This window comes from Chroicocephalus ridibundus, chromosome 4 (assembly GCF_963924245.1).
Source record: "Chroicocephalus ridibundus chromosome 4, bChrRid1.1, whole genome shotgun sequence".
NCBI classification, from domain to species: Eukaryota; Metazoa; Chordata; class Aves; order Charadriiformes; family Laridae; genus Chroicocephalus; species Chroicocephalus ridibundus.
The window spans coordinates 32,629,366-32,656,048 of NC_086287.1; the positions used below are offsets into that span (position 1 = coordinate 32,629,366).

The 26,683-nt window shown below is 36.9% G+C and overlaps 1 protein-coding gene across 6 annotated transcripts in view; it reads right to left on the reverse strand.

The window, feature by feature from the left end:
- The window catches only part of NPAS3 (neuronal PAS domain protein 3), a 625,871-nt gene that overhangs the window by 413,865 nt on the left and 185,323 nt on the right, over window positions 1-26,683 (reverse strand). For all 6 annotated transcript variants that reach the window (XM_063333307.1, XM_063333310.1, XM_063333309.1 and 3 more), the window contains one exon: window positions 22,126-22,370. In XM_063333307.1, the coding sequence (XP_063189377.1) occupies window positions 22,126-22,370 (245 nt within the window). The remainder of the gene's footprint in view (window positions 1-22,125; window positions 22,371-26,683) is intronic.

Below are 26,683 nucleotides of genomic sequence, written 5' to 3' on the forward strand. Positions count from 1 at the left end.
CACAAGGAAAACCCTTGAACTTCAGAAAAAGACAGCTAGCATATGAGAAAAAACCTCCTTCAAGAACACTGGAAGAAAGATAGAACATACGGTAATTCCTCTGTCCTCACATACGTACACAAGAAAAACACCTGACCTTGTGCAATGTACTGTATGATGAATTTCAGATACCAGCATTAATGGGGAAGATACACGATTATTAAATACTTGCCCCATTTCTTCTGTATACAACACTGACTATCCTGAGTTAAGGAAATAAATTTGAAATAGTTGGGGGAAAAAATAATTTAGGATATAGATTAGGGTCAGTACTATAAATCTCATCTACTTACTAGCACTTCTGAAAACTGGGATTATGTTGGGTTTGCTATTCTCATCCATTTTAATTACCTTTTATTTTTACAATGTAGATACACCCTGAAAGCTCACATGATACAATGTGATAGCTGTGAAAGACTAAGTAAGGAAGAATATGACAAAGATTCAAGTCTCTTCATATCTGTCAAGAAAATGGTGGAATAGCCAGATAGTTTAAATCCTTAAAATCTTAAAGCCCTTGGAAACATTCACCAAAAATAGGGCCAAGTATAAATTTCTTAAGTTAATCTACTAAGGATGGACTTTCATCAGTATTTCTGTATGCCTGTTAGGTTACCTGTTCAGGACATTCACTAGTTATAAGCTTTTAAATGATGATAAACAAAACAAAACAAAGTTCTTGAATATGCAGAAATAAAAAGTAGGAAAAGACAGCAGCAACGTTTTATTGACAAAAGCACTGTCTTGTGATGGAGGAGGGCATAAGGTGATAATTTAGTGTTCCAGCACAGATTTACTGGATAATGGCCAAATATTTCAAAGCAAACACAGCTGTAATGTTTATGTTAAAAACAACAGGCTATGACGGCACTCAGTCAGACATTCTGTATCCTTCAAGTACTGAAAAGAAATTGTTTCTTTTCACACAATAGAGAGAAAGATTGCTAAAGTGTAACATGACAGAAGCCTCCGAGAAAATAGTGTCCTCCTTATAGGAAGGATTTCTTCTTTGCATTTTTAAGTTCATCCTAAAGACAATCGCGTTCACTAGCATCGCTTAATGATTTTAATGAAATCAGAACTGAAACTTAAAAATAATACTGCTAATAATGCTACTGCTGATAATGCCAAAATCCGTTAAGAATGGAGACAGGTTTTAGTTCTTAATGCCTTCAAGACCATTTTGAGTCTTTGTTACAAACCTAGATTGGAACTGTGTATGTTATACACATTAATGGTGCGTGAGCACAGTTACAGTCTGCTCATGACAACTGAGCAGAAATTTGGCTTTAAATGGAGGAACTTTATCAAAGTGAGGATTGCAGAATTTGATTCTACAAAATCAGATATGGCAAACAAACACTCCTTTTTATTCTCTGTGTTAATATGTGGCACCTCTACTTCGGGTCATCTGCCTTAGTACAAATTTACAGGGATATACAAAATGAAAAATAACTCAATGGCCCACCTTAAAAAAGTCTTACTGTAATGTTTATATACTGAAGTGTACTTTATGACTCTACTACACTTAAGATATGCTTCCCTATGAATGTTTAAACAAAGATGTTCCTAATGCTTACAGAGTATTTACCAAAGCCCAGAAAATTTAATAAGATATACAACCCTAAAAATAATTCAGATTATAGAATTTGTATTTTTCATTTTTAGATTCCATTATCTACAGCTGTAAAATCTAGATGTATTTCAACTACTTGGAAGTTAAAAGCACATATTCAAACTTCGTGGGTTTTATTCATTTGACATGTACTGATGGACGAGAATGCAATGAGCAGTCCTTTAAGCTTTTGAGAAAGTGCTATTTATCAGTTACGCACACAGGACAAGTATAAATATTTCCCAGCTCAGCTAAAAAAAGAGAAAGAAAAATTAGGAATTAAAAAACCCAAAAACCCCAACCCTGAATTCAAAGGATAAATCCCATAATGTCCATGTAATTTTGTATGAATCAACGGCATAGATTCTAAATGCTAAGCTGAGTCTTGCAAGCTGTAATCCTTGTGTGCTTCCTGAATTGTCGCCGCTTTGTCTTCACGTCACTAATACTTTTTTAGCTCATGAGCTGATCAATGTTTTAATCCTTTTCTTTTAAATAAATTTTTAAAGAAATGTGCTAAGAATGCATAAGAGACTCTAATTTTCTGCAGGCAAAAGTATAAACGCGGTGTTAAAAAAAGCCTCTCACACTGAAATTTATATTGCACTCCTATATAAGGCACATTAAATTTGTCTACTAATATATGTAAGCTCCATTTAAGTATTTTATGAATGTGTGTATCAAATTAAACACAGGTAGGCTTTAATGTATATGTAATACAGGCATGAGCATAAAATATAAAAATACACTATATTCAAAGTAGTCACTAAGATTCATTCTAGCAGGTCTATCCCTGGGAAAACACAAATTAATATGGTCCCCATAACTGCCCAGGATACATATAATAGGAGCTGGAACTCAGCTGAGAGAATTTTGGAATCCAGCCTCCTGTTTTTTATCGCAAACATTTATTTCATACGGGTCTAGGTGATAGGCTTTTTTATATTCATGTAGGTTTTTCGACAAACAGCAAAGCTAAAGTAATTCAATGGTAAATTAGGCCTTGTAAAGCCATATAGAAAGATGTTCAACAAGTAGTTTCATGTCACTTTTCTCGATTTATGTTACAGATATGTTTGTATTAAAAGACAAAAGGATGAATTCTTCAACATTTCCGTATAAAAAATTATGTGCATAAACTAATGTGGGTTTTTTCCTGATTGAACTTTATACACCATGTTCCATTTTGACTGAAACAGTGAAATAACTAGCATGTTGCCTCTCTGAAGCCGAAAGCAATTTCCTTTTCTAATTTTAGTTATGCAAAGCCTATGGGCATCATCAGCATTTAGTAATTAGTTTTATAATTACTGCTGTTTTGCTCACTGTCATTCAATTTTTCTTACAACATGGTCTGGGATTGAAACATCCCACATCCACAGCTGTGTAAATTGCCATCCATTTATAAGACAAAAAAAGTAACATTCAACATACATCATTATTCAGTCAAGAATGTGTTATTGGTACTTAGGTGATGCTTTGAGTGCATAAGCTGCCCAGTAAAATACAAAGAAAAATACAATTCAAATACTTAGTAAATGCCATATAAGACAGGAAAGTCTGGAAAATCTAAATTGGAAATAAAAGAATTTCCATTAAATAATATTTCAGTCTATTATCAATAACAATATCTGTTCCAAACATGGAAAAAACAAGAATCTTTTTTGTTTAAGGAAATATTCAGTCAAATTCAGATTTGCTGATATGGTCATTTGATCATTATTGTTACAAGAATTTGTAGTCTGCCAACTAACTATAAAGTCATCTAACCTAGAATCGATATAGTATCAATACATTTAGGTATGATATTGCAAAACATTCTACATCCTTCACTAGTTAATTTTCTGAATCCTAAAAATACAAATGCGTTTTGGTATGACGTTTGTTTAAACCCAACAATTTGTCTTAATGGTGTTATACTCCAGCAAAATTAGATATTGGCTAGAATTCTTACGTTACTCTTTTACAAATGTCATTTTTCAAAATGTATCATTTTTTAAAGTTTATAATTTGAAATATTATGTTCATTATGAGTTTGTAAAGGCTAGAAATGTAATAGTCAAATAAGAATGAAAAATCTGTATTCTTTTCATAAAATAAGCATAATATCTTCAGTGAGCAAGAAGTGCTTTATTTTCTAGACCGTGTCCGGTTTAAAAAAATAATCATGATCAGAAGAAAATTCCCATGAAATATTCTGCCAGTGTCAGTCAGCTACTATGGATGCCGACCCGCTACAGCAGAGATGCGCTCTTAGGGGGAACCATCTTCCCTCAGCAGCAGTGAGACCAAAGAGCACCAGAGCGAATGCTCAGAATGGGACATCAGCAATGGGACGATCCACATTTGCAATTCCCTCCTTCCTACCAGAAAGCAGAATAATACAGTCCTTTTAATCTTATTCCCTATCCTTTGTCAAGCTTAGCTCGGAGAAAACAGCTGCTAATAAACATAAAGCTGTCATACACAAAGGGCAAGACTGTGCTCGGTGAAGGGGTAGACGAGATATTCCGCTGCAGAGGAAAAATTTAGGCAGATTTCTTTCAAGGATTTTTGCGGTAGTGCCCTCTATTTTATGTTTTGTGACACAGCTAACGAGTCTTACATTTTCGTCTCAAGTGAATTGATGTGGAGGAGAAAATAATTCTAAAATTTTTTTGCTATTCTTTTTATTGAAAAAAAATCTTGGTTTGCAATACTTTTTATTGAATATATAGCATTCACTCAGTATGACCTGAGTCAGAAAATTCACTGTTTTCCCAAAAAGTAAAATTTTAGACCCTTAAGCAAAGCGTGAAAAGCAAATAACAAAGCTTTGCTTCCAGTCATCTACAGAGTATGGGATGAGAATATCCCAAGCCAAGACTCGGGCAATTGCACTAGTGGTTACTTATTGTCCCTCCAGCCCTTTCTAACTGTTTTACCTATTGCTCCTTACAGATTAACAGTTAAGGTCTACTCCACGTCCACCCTCACTAATAAGGTTTACAGCCTGCAAATTGCCTTTGTGGACCCCTCAAACTTATTCCCGCTAACGGAAGGCAGTAGACTCGGATTCACAGAATTTCAGAGTTGGAAGAGACCTCTAGAGATCATCTAGTCCAGCTCCACTTAGAGTTACCAGCAAGGCTGTGCCATCAACACAAGGCACAGCTCGTTGGGGGCCGCACACACCCCACCACAACCCACCTGCCTCGGCTTGACCCACTGTGGTCCATCAGAACCACAGTCTCCCTGAAGGCCACAAAATGGCAAGGGTATCTGTCCCCAGGGACACAGGTCTGTCAGGAAATCTCTGTCAAAAACATGAAGCATACTTTTGAAGGACTGATGCCTACACACCACATCAACAACCGGTTTGCATCTTTGCTGAATCTTGTTTTGTTTCTTCTTCTATGATGGCAAAATTCTTCAAAATTACAAAGGGTTTTTTGAGTTATTCTGTTGGTTTTGGAATGTTTTGGGGTGGGGTTTTTTTTGTTAAGGTTTTTTTTTTTCCTTAGTATATGAAAACCTGTGTATGGACAAGTATCATTACCATCTCTGTCTCCATTCCTTAAAAAGAAACACAAAAGGACCATATTGCACATAATTTTTGAGTAGAAGAAATCATTTTCATTTTTGAACCTCTGAAAACATATAGCCAGTTGGGGGTTTATCTGGTTATATGCAACTAGATCACTATTTCGGGGGGGGAAAAAAACACACAAAAAAAAGCAAACAAAAAAACCAGCCCAGAAATCCAAACGCAAAATCTGTGAAATCTAGATTTATGCATTTGTGTATCAGAAGTTTTGGGCTCAGTTACTAAAACACATAGATCCACACGTAAAGCTTTTTCATCTCTGAAATATGTAACAATGCTTTTATTGAAATACTGCAGGAAATACACCTGAATAAAAGCAGATTATTTCTAACAGAAGAACGGAAGTTATTTTGTGCACTGATGCACCATTCAAGCTAGATGAAAAGCATGTCATACACTGTGCCTTCCACTTATTTGAATTACATGCTACAGTGTTTCAAAAAATCCTCTTCATGTATTGTTCAGGACAACTATTCCTAATCTACAGGAAGAGCGTCACAGAAAAATATTTTAGAAGCTGGAGTAACTGATTAACCGGAATCTATTTAGGTGCCTGTTTATACATAGGGGCACAATTGGTGGCGAGCAGCCGAGAGAAGGAGCTGAACTAACCTTCCTGCACTCCTAACAGGGAGAGCTGCTTTGGGAATTCTGCACCTGTAAGTCAAAGGGCCTGAAAATCCCCTCTTCACTTTGGATGCACCCAGTAAAACATTGCAAAGGAGGAATAGAGGATTCACTATGGAAAAAATGCTGTCTGACAGACGGAGCAGGTAACATAAGTTATTAGCTCTAACCCTGTCTTTTCTGCTAGCTTTTGAATAGGCTCTGCAATAACGTGTGCAAAGTATTTTGAGATCTTCAAATTACAATTCTCATATAAATGTGAAGGAGTAGTATTGTATATTCCAGAAACCTCTTCATTCATAAAATATTCCTGGCCATATGTCTGTAAACTAATAGCAATCGCCAAAATGGCATGAAACATGGCACAAAAAAGTGTGAAAAATAACACATGACATAGATCTGATACATCTTCAGAGAGAAGTTTCAGGGGAAAATACTCCAATGCTAGCAACATTCAGTGGCTATCAGAAATTTATTTCTTCTCATTTTGTCAGTGCCTATTAATCCCAACTATACTGACAGTCAAAGGTTAAAAAAGGGAATAAATTAACATTATTGTCAATCATTACATACAGAAGAATAATTAACTCAGTATGTTTATTTATCTACTTTTGCTACTTGATTAAATGAATGATTGATGACAGGTTCCTTGTTTTCTTTTCCTCCTTTTTGTCAGTATAAATGATCAGTATGAAACTAAACGGAGGCATTAAATTGAAATTGTTAGAAGCATAAAATATACTACAGATGGATTCAGATGATTTCAACTTTCTTGTTACTCAACTGTAACCTACTAAAATACACATATATACACAAATATTCTTCATTAATAGCAGAAATAATCTATAACCCGACTTAATTTCTTCTCAAATATTATGTATTCATGCTTAGGTTTCCCTTTTAAAAAAAAGAGTGTTTTAAAAGTTCTGTAGGGAAGTTGTGCTAATGCATACAGTTATCCAATATATCCTTGGATAAATAGCCAATTTATCATAGGATAACTCATAACCAACAGCGCACGCAAAGAGGCCAAAGCATTCTGAAATGCTGGCCGGTGTTCCGAGTAACACAACCCTAGTGAATAGTTTTGGGGGAGAAATGGGGGCAAATGTGGGTACAGTAAATTGAAAAAATGTCATTTGGATAATGCGAGATGAAGGAGGAAAATAACAGAGACAGAGTCAATTCCCTCTTCAGCCTTCCTGTAAGAGTAGACCCCCTCTCCCCACGGCAGCCTGCTGCCAGGCAGGGCGGGGGTGAGTGAGCCAAGGGTTCTTTTTTCTTACTCACTTCACAACTCACTTCACAAACAAGAGAAGCAAGACCTAAATTTCTGATATCACTTCCTTTAATGTAGCACAGAATTGAAGTAATTGCCCCAAATTTTGGAGAACAGATGAAATCCTAAGCCTCTGGAAGTGAGGACTGAAGCACAGATTCCCCTGAGCTGACCAAAGATTGCAGGCTGGGCTAGGAAAGTTAGCTGAAAGCAATGGCATTTTTGCAAAGTTAAAGGAATTGACCCAGAAGTCTGAGAAGACAGCTTTTGTACGGGATTAAAAAGAAAGTAAAATATCTTTCTCCCAAAGCAATTCACAGTGGTAAATGGCTGAGAGCTTGAAACCTTTGTCTGTTACCGAATTTACTATTGAGAACGCAAACTGAAGGAAGTCACCGGCAAAATCTGCAGCTTCGCTTACATGTGTGAAGAAACTACCTGGCTCTGAAGAAGTCTCTTTCTTCTTAAGGACAAGGCTCATGCTTTTTCGTTATTTGGAAATACTAGAGACAGCTTAACTCAAATCACGCAGGCAGTCTGAGTCCACTTCATGCTAATTCTGAACCGAGGGAAGTCTGGATTCAGGAGGAGTTATTTTCTTCCTATTTCCACACAAATTCTGGCTCCAGTTAATAAGCAGTCTTAGAAAGTGAGTTCCTTTTCCTTGCAGAGCCCTAACTTCTGCACACCACAGTACTAGGACTGTGATTCTGTGTGTTTGTGTGTGTAGAGGTGACTTAGAGAAAGGTCTGGGTAGAAGGACCTCCTGAGCTCACTTAGTTTGGCTGTGCTCTGGTTTCTCTTGTCCAGATTTGAAACTGATATCCGACATGCCAGTGAAAGTTGTCTGAACAAGACAGGTATCAGACTGGAAGGTAGCATAAGGAACTCTTCAGACAACACTGGACAGATGCTTGTTTCCAGAGATGTTCCGAATTCTGTAGATAAGTTAACATTGCGCTCGTACCTATCCTGGCACATCCTAAGTGTGAAAGCCACTTTCCCCAGAAAATGACTTCCTCAATCTCGCCTTGTGGTGCCCACTCTCTAAGTTCAGTTCTCTCTACCACAGCCTATTCCTACTGAAATAATTATGCTGTTGAAACAAAATACAAACCAAGGGTAACCTTCAGCATTCACAATTACGTCCTAGAATTTACCTCTTGACATTGTTCAATCCTTACCAGCAAAAAGAATCCAAAACAACCACAATGAGAGAGAAAATCATGTGAATTCCCAAAGTAAAAAAAATAGCCATTCATATTACATCAAAATGCATATCAAATATATGTCACTGGGATAAACCAGAGAATATCACACTGGAAAAGATACTGCCATTTTTACTTTAGGCTTTTATGACACTGCTAATGAAATACTGTGTTCAGCTGTGGTTTCCTCCATTCTGAAAATATGTTAGAAAATTGGATAGGACTCAAGTAAGAGCTACAAGAGTGATTAGACTTCTGAAAGTCATTCCCTATAGTGAAAGACTAAGAAAGCTCAATTTATTTAGTTACTGAAAAGAAGGTTAAGAGGATCACAATACCTACATGTGGAAGAGATTTCTGACAGTAGGCAGCTCATTAATCTAGTGAAAAAGGCATAACAAGATCCAGTGTTTGGAAGCTGAAGCTGAAATAAGACTACAAATGAGGCACAATTTTTTCACAGTGACAGTAATTAACCGTTGGAACAATCTGCCCAGGGATGTAGTTGATTCTTTATCATTTAAATGCTTTACATCAACATTAGATACTTTCCAAAGAGATAAACCTGTATCTCAAACAGATGCAGAAAATACTGGATGAGGTTCTCTGTCTGGGGTCTGCAAGAAGTCAGACTGGATGCTTATCACAGCTGCTCAACATTGTACCTCAACAAAACAGTTCTGCAAGTGCTCTGTACTTCAAGGTCCAATCATCTCATGACCATCATATCTATCCATTCTGTGCAGTTCAGTTCAAACTGAACGGAGGCTGTCTCCAAAATTCATCTTCCTGATGAAATAAGAACCTTTTCAGGACAGATATGGGCATCTTTCAAAATCATCCCATGCCGTGTTCACTGTCTGGCATCATCACTGCTGGAGACCAAACGGCATCAACACTGCCTGTAAAGCACACTCTGGAAAGCTGTTTGAACACTGGCTTTGCCTGGTGCTTCTACCCAAGGAACATCTGTTGGGCTGACTCCAAGCTAGTGACGGGTGAGTCAATATAGAGACCTTGTAAAACGTTGGAGCTTTTAGTCTCGAGGCTGCCAAATGGCCTCTCAACATAGCTGCCTGTATGAAGAATACAGTTCCTTTATGGTCAATGAGGTTGTTGGAGAATCAACAGCCTCCACGAGGCTGTTGAAGAACCAATTACAAAAGCAAAATGTATGATGAGGTTAGGTGAGCTGTTAATTTTCCTCTCAGTTCCTTAGTAATATTTGTGGAAAAAAACCTTGCCCTTTATGTCTCCAGAGCAGGATGCAAAAGAATAGCAGAGGAAAAAAAAAGAGCACAGAGATAGAAACCACACAGAGCAAGACAAGAAAAATAAGTAACAGCATTTATGCACGAAATAAGCAGAAACAGCCCTACATATAACAGTAAAGAGAAAATAGTGTGCTAAAGTATTAAATAAACCACCAAAATATTTTTCTTCAGAAAAAGAAAACTAAACACCCCATTTCTTCATCTCTAGGAAGGGGCAGAAAGAAATATTTAAAATGTGAACAAAAATAAACACTATGCCCTCAGAATACGGTACGAGGGTGGAAGCCCACAGAAAATCACACCTAGACTTGCCATAAAATATACTTGCTACAGGCTCCTGTAGGATTTTTTAGAATACCTCGTTACTCTAATTTTTTTCTTGTCACACTTAAAAGATTGGCCACAGACTACGAAATCTTTAAAAACTACTGAAAGGATTTTTTCTTTTTAGAAGATATACCTAATTAAGACAGTATAACACAGAGATTCAATATAAAATGGATTAGCAATATTTGATTGCTTCATTATCTACCCTGAGTGTAAATCTTAATGCTATTCTGAAAACTATCTCCTCACAGACCTGGGTTCCATTTCCTAATGAAAAGCTCATTAAATACAGCATTCTTGCAAAGGACATGAAGATAGCATTATTGCTTAAGAACTGGACTCTTAGTCCCGGGACATGGGAAGAGGGCTCTATTCCCTGCTCTGCCACACACTTCTCATGTGATACTGAACAAGTCACTCTCGGCTGGCTTTGCAAATGTGCTCAGCAGCTGCTTCTTATGATCAGATTACCAAAGTGCTGAAATCTTTTGAAAATCTGGCTATTTATTTTGTTGCTGAATAGGATCAGAGATCTTTTGAAATCTGGCCCCAGTTGGGGTGCTGCGCTCTTTTGAAAAGCTAGCCCTAAATCTGTATATGCCTCAATTTCTCTATTAGCATTATCAGCACTGTTCTGCTTCATCAAGAGGATGAGAAACAGCTGGCATACACAGCAATTCAAATTTGAAAGGGGATATATAAATGTAGAGTTGCTCTGATAGTTGTAGAAATGTTATATGTACTTAAAAAAGAAAACAAAAATCCAGCTCCTAATTTTTCCTAACCCTTTAACACAACTGTGGTTTTCTAGAAAACCTGAAGTGAAGTAATATTGACAATATTATTCTGCTTGCTATAGGTAATGTTGGGGAATTGTCTACGTGTATAAAAACGTGAACAAAAATATTTCTCCCTCTTCCTTTTATGATTATGAATATGCATTTAATGACTTTCCAGATGATGAAATGAGACACAGAATTTTGGACTTGCATGTGGTACCACCCCATGCAAAGCAAAGCAAAAACAATTTTTATAGGATACAAGCAGAATGCAAAGTGACAACACACACATGCTTGTGCAGATGCACTCAGCTGACTCTGTGAGTAAGAATTATAGGGAGTGACGTGCTCAAACACTGCAATTAAGGTAAGCATTTTCTAACAGCTCCATTTATGAGGAGGACTGTGGCACAACTGGAGTTAAGTCGTTTATTAGGGATTTGCCTTTCCTTACGAACAGAAATCACAGCATGACTAAAACCTTTGAAATTAAAAAATAAAAATATTCACCTTGGCTCACAAGCTAGCAAATAAACAGAAAAGATGTTTCTTAAGGGAGCTCGATATTTTAAAACAACACCTAAGTCCCCAACTGTGTGGAGGTTCTTATTTTGCTCGCAATCTCAGATAGGTATAGAGGCTTACATGTTCTCTAAATTGTAAGCTCTCTATGAAGGGTGTTCTTTAATTACAGACAGCTAATGAAAACAGTTTTTACTGATCTCTCTAATGTCCTGGGAAAGTCTTTACTATGGATTCATTGTATTCTACTTTATATCCCTGATTGAAATGGGAGACCACAAGAGCACAGGGATTTGGTGGAAACTCTATTTCCTTCCTCTGGCTTCAAAGAGAACAGTTGCAGAAATTAAGCTGCGTTGATATTGTGGTCAAACTTTGGTCAGACTGTGGTTATACTTGCATATTTTATAGATATAAAATCACTGCACTTTGGTTTTTAAAATTGCTGGGTCTACCTTCAGTATCTAAACCTCGCTGTGCTGACCACAGGTACCTAATATAACTATTACGTAAAAAATAAGAATTATTATTAAATCCATATACTTCAAACTTCACTTTCAGGGCTCTGACTATTATTTACTCCAAATATTGATACAGTGACTTTGGAAAAGACTAGTAAATATATAACTGTAAACATATGAGATGGGAAACGTAGATTACTCTTTAAAAAAAAAAAGTTTGTGTGTTTTCTTTCAGTTCAGACAAAATGTTTTCTTTGAGTCATAAGTTTTTATTGGTAATATAAAGTGATGTAACTCTTGGTAAAATAAATATTATAAAAACCCATTCACTTACATTGCTTTATTCTCTCATGTCTACATACTAATAAAGACACAGCTTCCTCTCTGGGGTTTCCTGGTTTGGTTTTTTTTTTTTTTTAAGGTCTCTGCTACATTCATTATCAGTTGATTAATCTATTTCTTCAGCACTTCATACAGATGTATTTATTACCTCCACAACAGACTCAACGAGGTCTAAAAGAAGCAGTCATTGCACGGGAGATATACGGTAGAAGTTCAGATGACCCAGAAAACCAATAAACTACATTAATAGAAGAAACAAAGGCTAAGCTCTATTGAATTTAGCAGGACTTTGAGTATGTCCTTACATCTCTGCTCAGCTGAGGAGAGTAAGGTATGACAGCTATACTGAAACTGTTAAATCCAACCAAAAGATCCAATTCTTCAACCCCTTTCATTTGCAAAACAGAGCACTGCAATATTAAGTTTTACTGAGGCTCTGTCCAAAATACTCTTCATAGCAAAGACACTTTTCTTGGGTACAGAAAAGGACAAATAAAAAGACAAACAAAAGTTCTATCAGATATTGCAATCTACAGATAGCAACAGCCTTTTTTCATTTTATATATCAAAAACTACAGCAGTGATTACTTTTTGTCTGTTTCTGATTACTAAAAGCAAAAAGCAGAACAAGCGCTTTTGGCACACCGGATTTATTGCACATCTGTAATTGGCTAACCCCATCATGTGCGTTATTTGAAAAAGTTATGTAGACTGCACATATAATTTAAGATATTCATGCTTCTAAAAAAGACCACCTGGAGCTAACCCATGCAACAAAAAACATGAATGTAAAAATCATATGGAAACATTTTATTAAGAGCTTTGGAAAAGTGGACTGTTGTGTCACTGACTTTTACACAGAAATTTCTACTGGGTGAAAATCTGTATCATTACAGAATGACAAGAAATTAACTTGTTTTTATTTTGATAGCTCCCTGACTTATTTTACAACCATTGCCAAGGTTGGAACCAATGCAACTGTCGATAGTATTCTCCTGACATATTTACCTCTGCAAGTCTGAAGCCCATGGTCTTGCAAAACCCACTCAGCCAATACTGTCAATGTTCTCAGCCACGAACTATAATGACAACACTCACCATCTTTTAGCTGGAATGAGGAAGGTATGCTCTCAACTCAGGAGTGAATTCTGAATGACAGAGTAAGGCCTACTGTGCACAGAGAGATATGCACATTGAAGGAAGAAAGAACAAAGTGAAGAGCTAAAAACTTTTTTGCATTTCTTCTAAACATTAATATTCTTCACCAGGCTGCTTTCATTACCAAGACTGCACTGAGAATGCAAATACATAGAGAAAAATAGAGGACTACAAAAAGGACAGAGTCAACACTGGAAACTGAGTACCAGAGGAAGACATTATGCACATTCGGTGTTCCACCTAAGGACTCAAAAAAAAAAAAAAAAAGAATGGCTAAGAAAAATAAACTGTATTAACAGGACATAATGAAAATGCAAAAATGACCATGTCAGTGTAACAGCGCAAGAAGAGAAAAAGGAAGATGAATGGCAGTGTAAGAGAATGGAAATACAGTAGTGGCTGGGAGTGAGAGAAAAGACATTGAAGTCACCTGTTCTATTTTCTTGCTCTTAAAAACTTTTACTGTTTGGTTGTTTTCCTATTTAATTGTTAAGTTGTAAGGTGGAGTTCTAGCAATAAACAACTCTTCCAGGGACTGACATCTGATTGACAACATTTTAGAAAGAGTATTAATTTGTTACCAGCAGTAAATGTTTTGTGTCTCCACAGAAGTGATGGATAGAACTTTTTACGATACAAATAAAGCACCATGAGAAACTAAATCATTCTATCATTTCTGCTAGCAGAACAGGAAGGATCAGGCAGGTTCATTTTATGCCTTTGTTCATGCAAAAAAGAACGGAACTTGAAATGCTTTTCCCATCACTCCTGTTCTGCATCACAAAAACCCCAAACCCTTCAAAGTCTTGTAACAAAATTAACTACAAAGCAACAACCAGTAGCCTGGAGTTTACGGCAGCAAAGATAAAAACGAATATTATTATTATTGTTGTTATTATTGTTGTTATTACTTCCATTTCACTATATTAAAATAAATACATTTTAGGAGGTTTGATTTACTAAACTGCACAGATTATTATCTATGATCCAAACATCATCGTAATTTGCAAATTTTAAATCAGCCCTCGTGCCATGTTTACTCCCAGTTCACTGATGATCATGCCCAGAGTGGTTTCCGCCAGAAACCATAGAACCTTCTTTCTTAATAATAACTTTGACTTTGATCTGCTTTCCAAGATCAATCAGTTATACAGCTAATGTGTTTAAAACAGCTTGGTTCTTACAGTATTTTAAAACCTTAATTCTGGCGCACTTATGCCTTACAAATACTTCAGTATACAATGTGTACCCTAGTTAACCTGACTTGCAATTTCACAGAGTTAAGCTGGGTTTGTTTTACAAGAATTACTTTCCATTTATCCATGCTTGTTGAAAAAATATATGCTCTTACTTTTATCCCTTTACTGGAGGAATTTTCCCAATATTTTGCCTGCAACCGCTTTGAGGCTAAGACAGCTCAGTACTGCAAACTTCACAACACCAGCACTGCAAGAAATGGATGATGCTGAATATTGTATCGGGCTGATATCAGAGGTAACCCGATCCTTGTCTGAAGGACACATAAAAAACAATTTATTCAAAAATTTATTCTGGAATATCTGAGAAACACTGCAAGCTGGGATTCAGGATGATGATGCCCAAGAGTTTCAGAGTCCCTTGCTTGTACTATGGCAGGTAACCTATCAAAGCAACACAGAACCGTGGCAACCACAGCGGGGCAATGCCAGTGGATATTACTGTGATGTCAGGGGTTTCCCCGCTCTGTCGACAAGATCTGCTTCTTTTGGCACATCTGAGAATTATACCCTTTTGTTTTTCAAGTACTTTTAAAAGTTTGATTCAGACACTAAAGAAAGATCTCTTGTTTCCCCAGCAGAAAATACAGAGATAGCATTCATCATGTATGACTCAAACACAGAGCAGGCGGTTCTTGGAGCCTCACGCTTGGGACTCCAGCATTTGGATTCCAGTGGCAGAATGATTTTGCATGAGGAGCTTGAGGGAGAAGCTAGGAGGAGCAAACAAGACAACAAAACCCACAGCAAGTTATAATAATCCCATTTTGATCAAGAAGACAGAACCACAGAATCATACTATCATTTAGGTTGGAAAAGGCCTTTAAGATCATCGAGTCCAACTGTAAACCTACACCTAACACTGCCAAGTCCACCAAAATATGAACTCTGACAGCAGAATTCTCCTTCCCGAGGTTTTGTATTGTTGATGACTGTGATTGTGTATGTTCCCTGAACACTACTGTCAACAGTAACCTTAACTGTAGAATGGATTCTGTACAGGCAAGCACTTAAAAGAAACCTGTATCAAGCTCTCCTGCATTTTCTGCATCAGTACAAGTTTTACTATACCTTTCTGCTAATGAGCCTATACCCTTGCCAGAATTCTCCCCATTTCTAATACACACAAACCCAATTTTTCTTTAATTTTTCTAATCCTGCTAGATTCTTCCTTATTGTCTCTGCTTATCTTTGTCAACTTTCTGCACCTCAGACTTTCCAGTTTATCTTAACTGCTATATATTTCCCTTTTATTTCCAAAGATTTACATGAATAAACGTACATGCTTTTTCAAGTTATTGATTTCACTTTCATTCTGAAAAAGGATGCAGTTTTATAATTTTCAGGTGTATAGGAAACCCTCATTTCATAAATTTTTCTTTAAGAGTTCTAGACAACTTTTATTCTAATTTTTCCATCAAAATTTTTCCTCACAATCAATTTCACATGTAAGTTTCCCCATTAGGCAATTAGTCCCTCAAAAAGCAGCGAGTGTATTGGTTGGCACCCTCCTCCATTTGCAGAGATTGAAAGCAATCAGGTCATGATCACCTGTCACTAGGCAACCACCAACTCTGAGTCCACTATTCAATTCATCTTATCTATCACAATGAGATTCAAACAGAGCTACCTCATTTTGGGTTCCATATCTTTCACACTAGAAAACCATCAATAATTCTTGCAAGGAACATTAATGTTTTACCACTGACTGTCTGAAATTTCCAGCACTCATTTCCTACATTCAAGCAACACCTAATAGTCTTTTTCTTTAACCTTTGTAATAGGTCAATGACTAAGCTATCTGCTCCTATGGCTGCACTGCCCCTGTGGCCACAAACAGGTTTACAATGGCTTGACATTATGTTTACAATCAGTGTTTGATACTGGTACACAGTCGGAGAACTTTATAGTGGCCTACACATAAACAGGAATCAGATTTTCATGAGAATAAGAAAAATGCCTGCAATAAAGGAAGCTATCAAGAATTCTCCAGTAGAAGAGCAGAAGTTCTACACAAAGCAGGATAGTCAGATTCAGAAGATGCTTTTCATAACAAGCAATACTGATGATTCATCCGTATTATGTTTTTTTTTCATCTGATCGACCTCTTCATGTCTAACAGTGAAAGACAATCTCTTAGGCCACAAACACTGAGGAATAAAGCAGCTCTTATTTCTTTGTCCCTATAGATGGTTTCCATGAGACAGAATTGTGTAGTGGTTCAGAAGACAAGGCTGGTCTTAGTAGAAGGCTTGTGTGGTTTGGCAGGGAAAGGCTTGTACTATCTTCCGTCTCCTGCTCAGAAGACAACACTCAGTTTAAAATATAAAAGGCTATCAATAGGTGATGTTATTTAACAGGTTTGCACAATAAGATCATTTAGAAGAGAACCATTTATTTGTCTCTTAAAAATGCATACATATCCAGTATAAAAATAACTAGGAAAAGGCATTTAATTAATGAAAGTAATCCCACTTGACATTTGGGATAACAATTACCATACTTTCCAATTATCGTTATTGCTTATTTTCTTTCCCAGAGAACTCAAAGTGCTGGACTTATTTCCTCAACCCCAAGTTTCATAGTAAGCTAAGACAGCAAGTTCACTTGCAACCTATGCTTACATACTTTGTTTGTGTTGAGAATGGATTCTTTGAAAAACTATCTTCTAGCCTTCTAGTAAGTAAAACTAGCCTTCTACTAAGACCAGCCTTGTCTTCTGAACCACTACACAATTCTGTCTCACGGAAACCATCTATAGGGACAAAGAAATAAGAGCTGCTTTATTCCTCAGTGTTTGTGGCCTAAGAGATTGTCTTTCACTGTTAGACATGAAAAGGTCAATCAGATGAAAAAAAAACAGAATACGGATGAATCATCAGTATTGCTTGTTATGAAAAGCGTCTCCCGAATCTGACTATCCTGCTTTGTGTGAAACTTCTGTTTAGTTTGAAGTAAGCGGGTGAAATTTTGTTTTAAAGCATAATTTTTCTACTTGTGATTATCAAAACGTCCTTTTTTTATATTTCACTACCAATGCAGAATTGAAGTAACATTGAATGCTTTACTGCAAGCAACATGTCAGAGTCATATTTAGTTACATTAGACAAGAACAATTTGGACAAGAAAAAATTCAGTTCACCACAAACACTTTGACAACATCTGATTTCTCTTCATGCTGAGGTATATTAATTCCAGAACACAGATGAGTAAAACTACCTAATTGCAGAACATGTGATGCTAAGAGATGGCTAAACTGAAAGTTTAACTAAAAGTTCACGCAACCTACCAGTTGATCAGTACTATTTACTGAAGTCCTTTTCACGCCTCAGAATCTCTCATTCACCTCTTCTCTTACAGCAGAAGACAAGTAAGATTATTTTACTTATATGACATAAAATGTAAAAATTTGGCTTACAAAAGAGCTCATGATAAACCCATTTATAACTTGAGATTGTGGATAATACCACAATTACTTTTTTTCTTTCAAAGAAAAGACATTTTAGGTATCCTAGTTTCCATATGTCACGTCATTCAACAAGAAATCAGACTCATGACCTTGCACCAATACTTGTATCTCCAAAGACAGAAATGAACACCTCACCTCAACTAAAAAAGAATGAAAATCTACTATTTTGATGTCACCATGGCAAAATTCCAGGACAAGGGTTTGCAAAATTAGGGACAGACTACAGGGTTGCTGCTTCAAAAGAAACAGAAATGGCAAATACTGGGAACTCTGTTCAAGACAGAGAGACATGCGCCTTCTTTTTATAGTGATGATGGTCCCAAGTCAGTATCAGCGTCCCAAAGATTGCCCAGGAAGGAAATACATGGCATGACTTTACATCAGCCAAATATACTCAACACACCAGAGAACATCACGGTGCCTCACACTGCTCCTCTCCCTTCCTCTCTTCACTTGAAAAAAAGGAAGAAAATATGGCTTGGTAAAAACTCCTACAACATAGCAGAGAATAACATAAAAAGCTGCATGATCTTTGAACACTTTCAGCAACAGTTTGTGCTAAAAATATAGAAAGATTTGGAGTTAATCATTTGAAGACAATATTCCAAAATATGAAGGTTCTCACAAGAGTCTGATGTTGAAAAAGGACTACACAGCCTGGTATGGGTCAGCAATCAGAATGCACAAGAGGACTTCAAGGGCCATGCCATGTAAAGCACCACTTACTGGCTGAACACACAGTAAATACTATAAAAATACTTCCATTCCCAGACCAGGACTTTCATAAAACCCACCTTTGAGTCCAAAAAATTGAACAGCAGCTCATTTACTGTTCTCCTCAGAACAGACCCCTTAAATACTGGGAGTCAAACAAAGACTTTTGGAGGGACAGAAACAGAGAATAGTACTGTTATTCATAACATATTGTGTGTAGTACAGAAAGAAAAACAATTTTTTCCTACTGCCTCTAAATAACTTTTTGATTATTTTCTGCCATATGAGAATCATGTCCTGGTCTTTAGGAAATGTAATCTCTAAACTCATCTGCTGCAAGTTGTGTGTATTTGTTTACAAGGACTAATACTTCCTACGCACAGAAAGACTTAGACAATGTACCCAAAAAAACCTGACTGAAGTCTGCTGTATTGAAGATGGAAAATTTATCCATTTTTAGCAAATGTCAAATCATTGGCTATTGCTTTTAAGATTAATAAAAGATATAGTGGTTTCTAGATAGCCTCTAAATAAAGATTACTATGAATGGAGAAATGATTTACCAATAGTCACCACAATGAGATTTCTTTAAAGGTTACAATCATCAGTTATTTAGCTGAAACACTGCTGAGAATGCCTGGTCATTTCTTGAATAATGCATAATGTTCATTGTAGATTTGATCTGTATTATAACAATACAGATATTTCTAAAATAATGGAGAAAACTATCTGATACTTTCCAATTGCTCAAGATATTTCCATGAAGTAATTGTCTCTGAAAATATTATATGGAGTTACCTGAGTGTTCATTTGCAAGCACAACTTGTAGCGATCGCTACACAATAGGCATAAGAAAACAAACTCATCAGCCTTTATAGACTTTTAAGGAAAGCTGTGATAAATACAGGGCAGAGTAAAGGACCTCCCTGAAATACTAAATTAAAATGATTAAAGTGCTGTACAGTCTGGGGGACAAATTTAAAATTAAGCTTTGAAATTTAATTATTAACACAAGCAGACCAACACATCTGGGGGAAGAAAGAAGAAAAAAAAAAAAAAAGCAGTTGCCTACGCAACGTAAGTATTTCTCATATAATTTTCCAAATACCTTTAAGTCTATTCAGAAGATTGCTCGGGCACGCACAAAATATAATGTCTAGTGTTTTATTGTAGGATTATCAACTATACTTCACATGAAGCTGCAAGCTATTTATGTGAGCTTGTTTATCCATATGAACTTCTTCAAGGGCAGCAAAAAGCGACCTTAATAAATGAAAATGAATTTCTTTTGATGTAATTTCATGAATGTTTGATCAGAGTGTGTTAACAGGTTTCTATGTAAGGAGAACTCGTGAAGTAATAAAATATACCTGTACTATACAGCTAAACCTGCTTATGGGGAATTCTTATACAATGAAATGCTGTTTCATCAAGCATTATTTCAATATACTAACATATAAATAATACAATCGTAGTTAGTATAAAGCTAAGTACTCAAACAGGGAGGAAAAAAAAAGCAAAAATCCTTCCTCAGCTCCCCCACACCCCTTATGCCTAGAGGAATGGCAACCATAAAACCAGATGGGTGGAGGAGCAGGATTATTATGTCAGATAGGGTGAAAAGACATTAAATGTTTACCTAGGATTTTTTATAGGGAGAAACATGTTAATGTAGGCCAGACTATTTACACTGTTGTCCAAGAATAAGGTTTAGTTCTCCATTAAAATTCTTTTCTTCATTAGAATCTTTGCACAAAAAGAAGCTTCAGTATTCAGGTATATATTCCATGGTAGGATAATGAAAAACAGCTCTCATACTCTGAACACATACACAGAGATCTGCAGAGATCAGAATTCCGTAATACAGGACAGCTTGTAGAAGCACTGTATGTCTCTTAGCTACAGGAATTTTGGGAGGAATTAACAGACAGATCATAGATCGTACAGCAGAGTCCACTCTACATCCGCCTTGAAACACTGTTTAATTGCCTGAGAATAAACTCTCATCCTGGAAAAAATGGGGAGCATTTGCATATTACATCAGAAGCTTGATGAACCATGTTATACTCGTGCTTTGGATGATGTAATTATTACCTTTTTTTTTTCCTCCATGAAAATTATATATGATGTGGCAGATAATATAAATGAAATACGTGAAATGACACAAATATGTTCGGCTACTAAATCATCAGCCTGAAAATCCTTTGGTTTTTGTCTTCCATGTCTATCTCCATCCATTGAAAATTATAACTTTCCTTAACTAATATTAATTTCTGTAAATGGAAGAGCAGGTAAAAGCCCTGTGCACCATCTGTAACAGTAACCCTTCACAGGCAGCTGTGGGCTGATAAATAAGATTCTATTTCCCCCTCCTCCCTCCACCCTTAAAGATGGCTTTTTCTTTTGCCTCATGCTATATACAGTCTATCTAGTTTAGTGCAGATTAAGAGTTTAAGTTCCACAAAGTGTGAAGGAAAAAAAAACCCAACACATGAAGTTTTCAAGCTCAAATCTCATATGCCTCTGTCCAAAATATGTTTCCTCCAAAATGTGCAATCAGTAGCTAAAGTAAAACCAGTTAGTTTTCTGTGCCATCAAAGCCAGGAAAACCACAATTCCTAAGTTTTGGTATATATGAGTTCTGCTAATGCAACTTGCTCCATAATTTAAAATACTAATCAGATGGAAAGATCACACTTATCTACATAAGTAGCATAAGTAAAAAAAATTACAGAAAAATCTACAGTTTACACAAGTCATTGGAAACACTATTTAGGACCAACAAGCAGCCACCCTCTAAAATGACTGTCTAATTCCTCTATTACCTGGCTTTTGTGGCAACTCACGTCTAAAACATTGATATTGCTGCCCAACTGCTTGTTTGAGCATGAAAAGAGGGTATTTAATATCGAAAACAGTCTATTTTGGCTGAAATGTTGATAGATGCCTACTGTCTCAGAAGTCAAAATTTCTGTACGCATTACAAGATGATAAATAATATCCTAGTCTCTAACCTGAAGATTTAAAACTTTGAATGTGATGCCCTCGAACTTCGGAAATACATGATTCTGTCTTTAAGGTTTAGCCAGAGAATTCAGATATTGAGTCCTCAAATCAAGGAAAAATGCCATACTCCTCTCAAACACATCCTTATACAAAATACTAAAACAAAGCAACACAATCATTGCTAAATAACTTTATACCATTTAGTCTACATCACCCAGAAGACTTCTTACAGCTGAATGGTTACATCAATAGGTTTGTTGTTAAATAAAAAAAATGAATAAAATAAGAGGTTTATGTCACCTTCACATGGTGTCTTTCTCATGCAGACCTCAGATTTCCACATTTGTATCCCTTTAAAGGATTTGATATGCAGGGAAAGAAGAAAGGATGATGGTAAAAATTTCAAATTAGAGGTTACTAAAGGCTGCCATATTCGATACTATACAACATATTTACTCCATACCTTTTACTGATGTATTAGGTGGAGGTCCTTCCATTCTCAAGTTCCATGGAGGATCGCCTTGATTAGCAAAGTCCCTCATTTTCAGATAGCTAATTGTAAGTCGGATGATGGATGCCTTGTCAAGCTGGCTGGTAATGGCTGCAGGCAGTGGCAACAACTTTGCCAACTCATAGAATTCAAAATTCTCCTTTCCCCGGCGAGAGCGAGCTGCATCTCGGGACTTTTCCTTCCTCAAAGCTTGTAAACTGAAAGAAAAATAAACAAAGTAAGACATTCATCAATATTAGTGCTCTGTCACATTTAACCAATTTGCTTTTTCACTCCATAGAGATTACCACATTTTCAAAATGCTGTTTTGTATGGATGTACAGACTTGAGGATATATTTAATGGTACTCCAGTCTTTGAACGATGAAAACTAACGATAATATTTGAGTGTCAGTTGTAGCCAACATATTAAGTAAGTACTCCTAACTCATTTCAGCCTCATTCTTCTTAGTCTGCCCTTCCTTTTTCTGCTGCCATCGCAAGAAAAGATTCCATTGAATGCTGTGTACACGTGGGGTTTATCTGCAGAGATGCCATTGCTCCTCCTGACCCATTGTGACCCAATTTTGTCTAAATTTGTGCCAAATTCTGACTCCTAGGAAGAACAGGTTAAAAGCAGATGACTGAAGGGTGTGCTACCTCTGACAGGGGTTGCAGTGCAGCCAAAATGACCAAACAGGTTGTACAGTAACTTCTGAAACAGAGAAGTTTAAGTCTGGGGTAATAATGTAAACCTTCCTGAATTTCATGAAGCTGCTCTTTATGAGTTGTTCAGCTGTCCTTGCTGTGGGAACAGCAACTTTTGTCAGAGGCTGAGCAAGCAGTTAATACAGTTACGTGATTCACATTTCTGATTGTAATTCACTACCAAACACGTGTCAGACTGACGAATTTTGGGGCAGAAAAGACCTTCTTTCTGCTTTACAGTGAGCTGGTGGAAATGCAAAGACATTCATTTAGTTCTGTTGCATCGATGTATCACTTGCTACCTCCCATATCCAACACCTAAAGGTAATTCACATTTTACTCCTGGGCTATTTGTTTAATTGGTGTAAAACTGCTGAACGCGCATTGTGATGACAGTGGGCAACCACTGGGGTCTTCTCCTCATCTTTCCCTATAACTCAAAGGAAACTCAAGTTTCAGTTGGTTTCAAAATATGATAATACAGCTTTGCAAGGGAAAAGTGATTAACTTGTTTTATTGCATGGTTTGGGGCAGACAAATAAACGTACAGTACACTTCCCAAAAGATCGTGAGTCAATATGTAGATAATAAGAAGACCAGATATTGCCTCTTTTGTTTTAAAAGAGGTGTTAAATTATTTTATTTTTTTTTTGGAGACAGCAGAGTGTTCAACTCAGGATATGATAAGCTTGACCATACCTCTACGTTGGTGCGTAGAGGTTGGTGCTGATGCAGGGGTTGGTGTCTGCCAGTCACTGTGTAAGGTGAGTAGAAACTGTTCTCACCCCTCACAAAGACTCTGTCTTTCCTTTGCTTCGTTTGATCTTATTGACTTGATGAAGTTACAGCCACAACTCGTCATTAGTTTACAACAGACATAGAATTCAACCAGTGTATAACGGAACAGCAAACAGTTCTCTGAAGCTTCCACAACCCTTCCTGAAACCTAGGATTTTATCAACAAAAAAAGCATAAATCATAAAGAACTCAGGCACGCAGATCTAATACCTCTCTAATACTGAGACCTCTATTTACCTATCTTTCTAATTTGGAAATAATTTAAACTACAGAGGCTCTCTTATTTTAATATTCTTAACCACCTGCATTTTCTTGGCTGTCTCTGCCACTTCAGACTTGAAAGGGCAGATCAGCTGGGCCCCTAAACCACAAATGAAATCCCTCCATCACACTTCCCCGAGAATGCTTAACAAATTATATTCCCTACACAATTCTATGCTAATAGCAATTATATTTAAAGTGACAGCCTGACTAAGAAATAGGGATGGTGAGGAAACGGCACACCCTTACCCACAGGTAAAGTAAACCATCCTACTGAATCCTACACTAAAGTACATACTTGCCTTTATGAACTCTACATAGACCTCAAGCAGCTAGATTTTTAAGTTATATTCTAGGGGAAAGAACCTGAAAAATAAGATTCCACAAGGCTCGTTGCAGATGCAATTTCAAATATCTACCACCATAGATGTGTAAAATCCCTCAAAATGTGCATTAAATATAGCCAATAGAAATATTTTATGTATATAAGGAAACCTGGAAGCTCTGTGAGGTGGGAACTGTTCAACTGATTTCAGTGAAGATACCCTATACAAGTTAAACACCTACAACGGTAACACAAGGGAGAGGCAGGCAAGTGTCTGCCCAATTGCTTGCAAGTGAAAGCTCATTTTCATGGCACAAGGGATGGACTTTACTACTTGTGATCACACTGTTTTTCTCCAGAAGCCAAGCCTGAGGACCTCAAGTCCCCAAATCAAGTTTGAGGAATCCAGAAGAGCTGAGATTCTAGATGTATTCTGAAATTTTGCACCAAGAGGTTCACACCTTCTTTCCAACGCACTTAATTATACCCCTATGTAAGAAGGGGACTTTTTGGAGATCCCCAGTAAAACAAGTAAGAAATATTACAGATCCCAGCAACTTTTGAAACTGAAAAAAGTTAGAAACTGAATGGTGATAGACTATTCCTTAGCAACCAAAGACGGAATCCACAATTTACAAGTTCTGTCTAGGGTTCAGGAGATTGCTGAAACTGAATAATACACTGCAATGTAAACTTATATAATGCATTACTGGATCACTAACAGTTTGCAATGGAAGCCAGTTAAACTGAAAAGTGAGGCTACCTGTGTAAATAAACAGCACCCTTTGAAAGCCATCTACGTGTATTCAAACTTTTGCAATAAAAAAATCCCACAGGGATGGGTAGCTGATATAATAGACATACCAAAGAAACTCCTGAGAAACAGCATTATCAATAACATATTTTTCCTCCCAGCCACGGTATATTGTCATTTGTGGAAGCTTCACTGAGTGACTCAAGTCAAGGAGTTTGTAACTTGCAGCACTCTCCTCTTGGCATCAGTGCATTAAGCTAAATTTAGAAACAACGTCTGTGCATGCAAGTCCTAATTTCTACTCTACATAATACCACTAGGGAAACACACTTGTAGCATCGGACACTGCAGTTATGCTGATATAATGGGTCCTTCATTTGGGAGCAGTGATTTCCTCAGCAGGATGCAGATATTCATTAGGTATGACCTAAACATCACTTTTAATCCTCTCTGGCACCTGTGATTCAGATAGGCAACATCAACTTCATCATCAGATGCTCTTAACAGAGCAAAGTGCTGGCACTGAGAATCCCAAGAGGATGCTAGAAGAGAAGGGTGTGAAGCTCACAACAGAAAGCAGTGGTGCTGACACAGGAGAATAATTCATCTTGGGTCCTGTCACATGACACTGGGATTAGAGGTGACTCCTGGTAACATAAATGAATTTGCTAGAGTATCAGGCTGCAAAAACTCAGAAATACCCGCAGGCTGTCCCGTTAATGACACAAATAAAAATATGGGAGACTATACGCATGTTTACTAGGCGGATTTCAAAAACATTCAGAAAGCACCAAGAAAGCAAGCATCACACATGTAAGAGCTCTTACGTGACAGAGAAGGTCCCCCAAAAGACAAGCAAATCTCCACAGACTATCCACAGTACCAAGAAGAAACTAACAGTGGGAAATACACCCAAGGGACATAAATATTGCTCCCTCTTTTCCTTCTGTGTAGAAGGGGAAGGAGCTCAGATAATTGGATCAGAGTGCATCCCTGTACGATATCAAAGGATGATGTTGTCATACAATGGTGAAACTTCATGTGATCCCTTAACACACCTCTCAAAGAATTTCCATATACAGAGTCCACTAAAGGAGACGAAGAGCTTTCCAGCTGCTAGCTCCTGATAATTCTGAGACGCAGTACCATATAAACAGGATATTTAATGGCTAGAAAACTAATGCTATTTTAGATATTAGGTTTCTAAAATATGTATTATTTTTCCTTTTAGGGCCTTTCCAGATGGACTGATATAAAGGGGGTCTGGCTTTTACAGATGAAAGGGTACAATAAATACTACCATATAATTTTAAAATGGTGTACACAACATTTCTAAAGTAGATTTTCTATTGAAGACACAGCAGATGCAGAAGACATGATAATATGGTGTTGCATAAAAGTTTTATTGGTACTCATAACTCACTTGTGATTTCATTGTGCTTGTGGTCATTCCAAGCTTAACCTGCTTCATATTTTATTTCACATCATTTTATGTATTTTATATTCATAAGCATATACATGCATCCGTATCTGTGTGCACACCCACAACCTCCACATGTCTGACAGATCATCATCTGTCACTTTAAAGATGGGACAATCACAGCTCCTAATTTTTGCAGCATATAATGGCAATCAAACATGTTACAGCATATCAACAGATGCACTGACCTACATTAGCAAGGATTT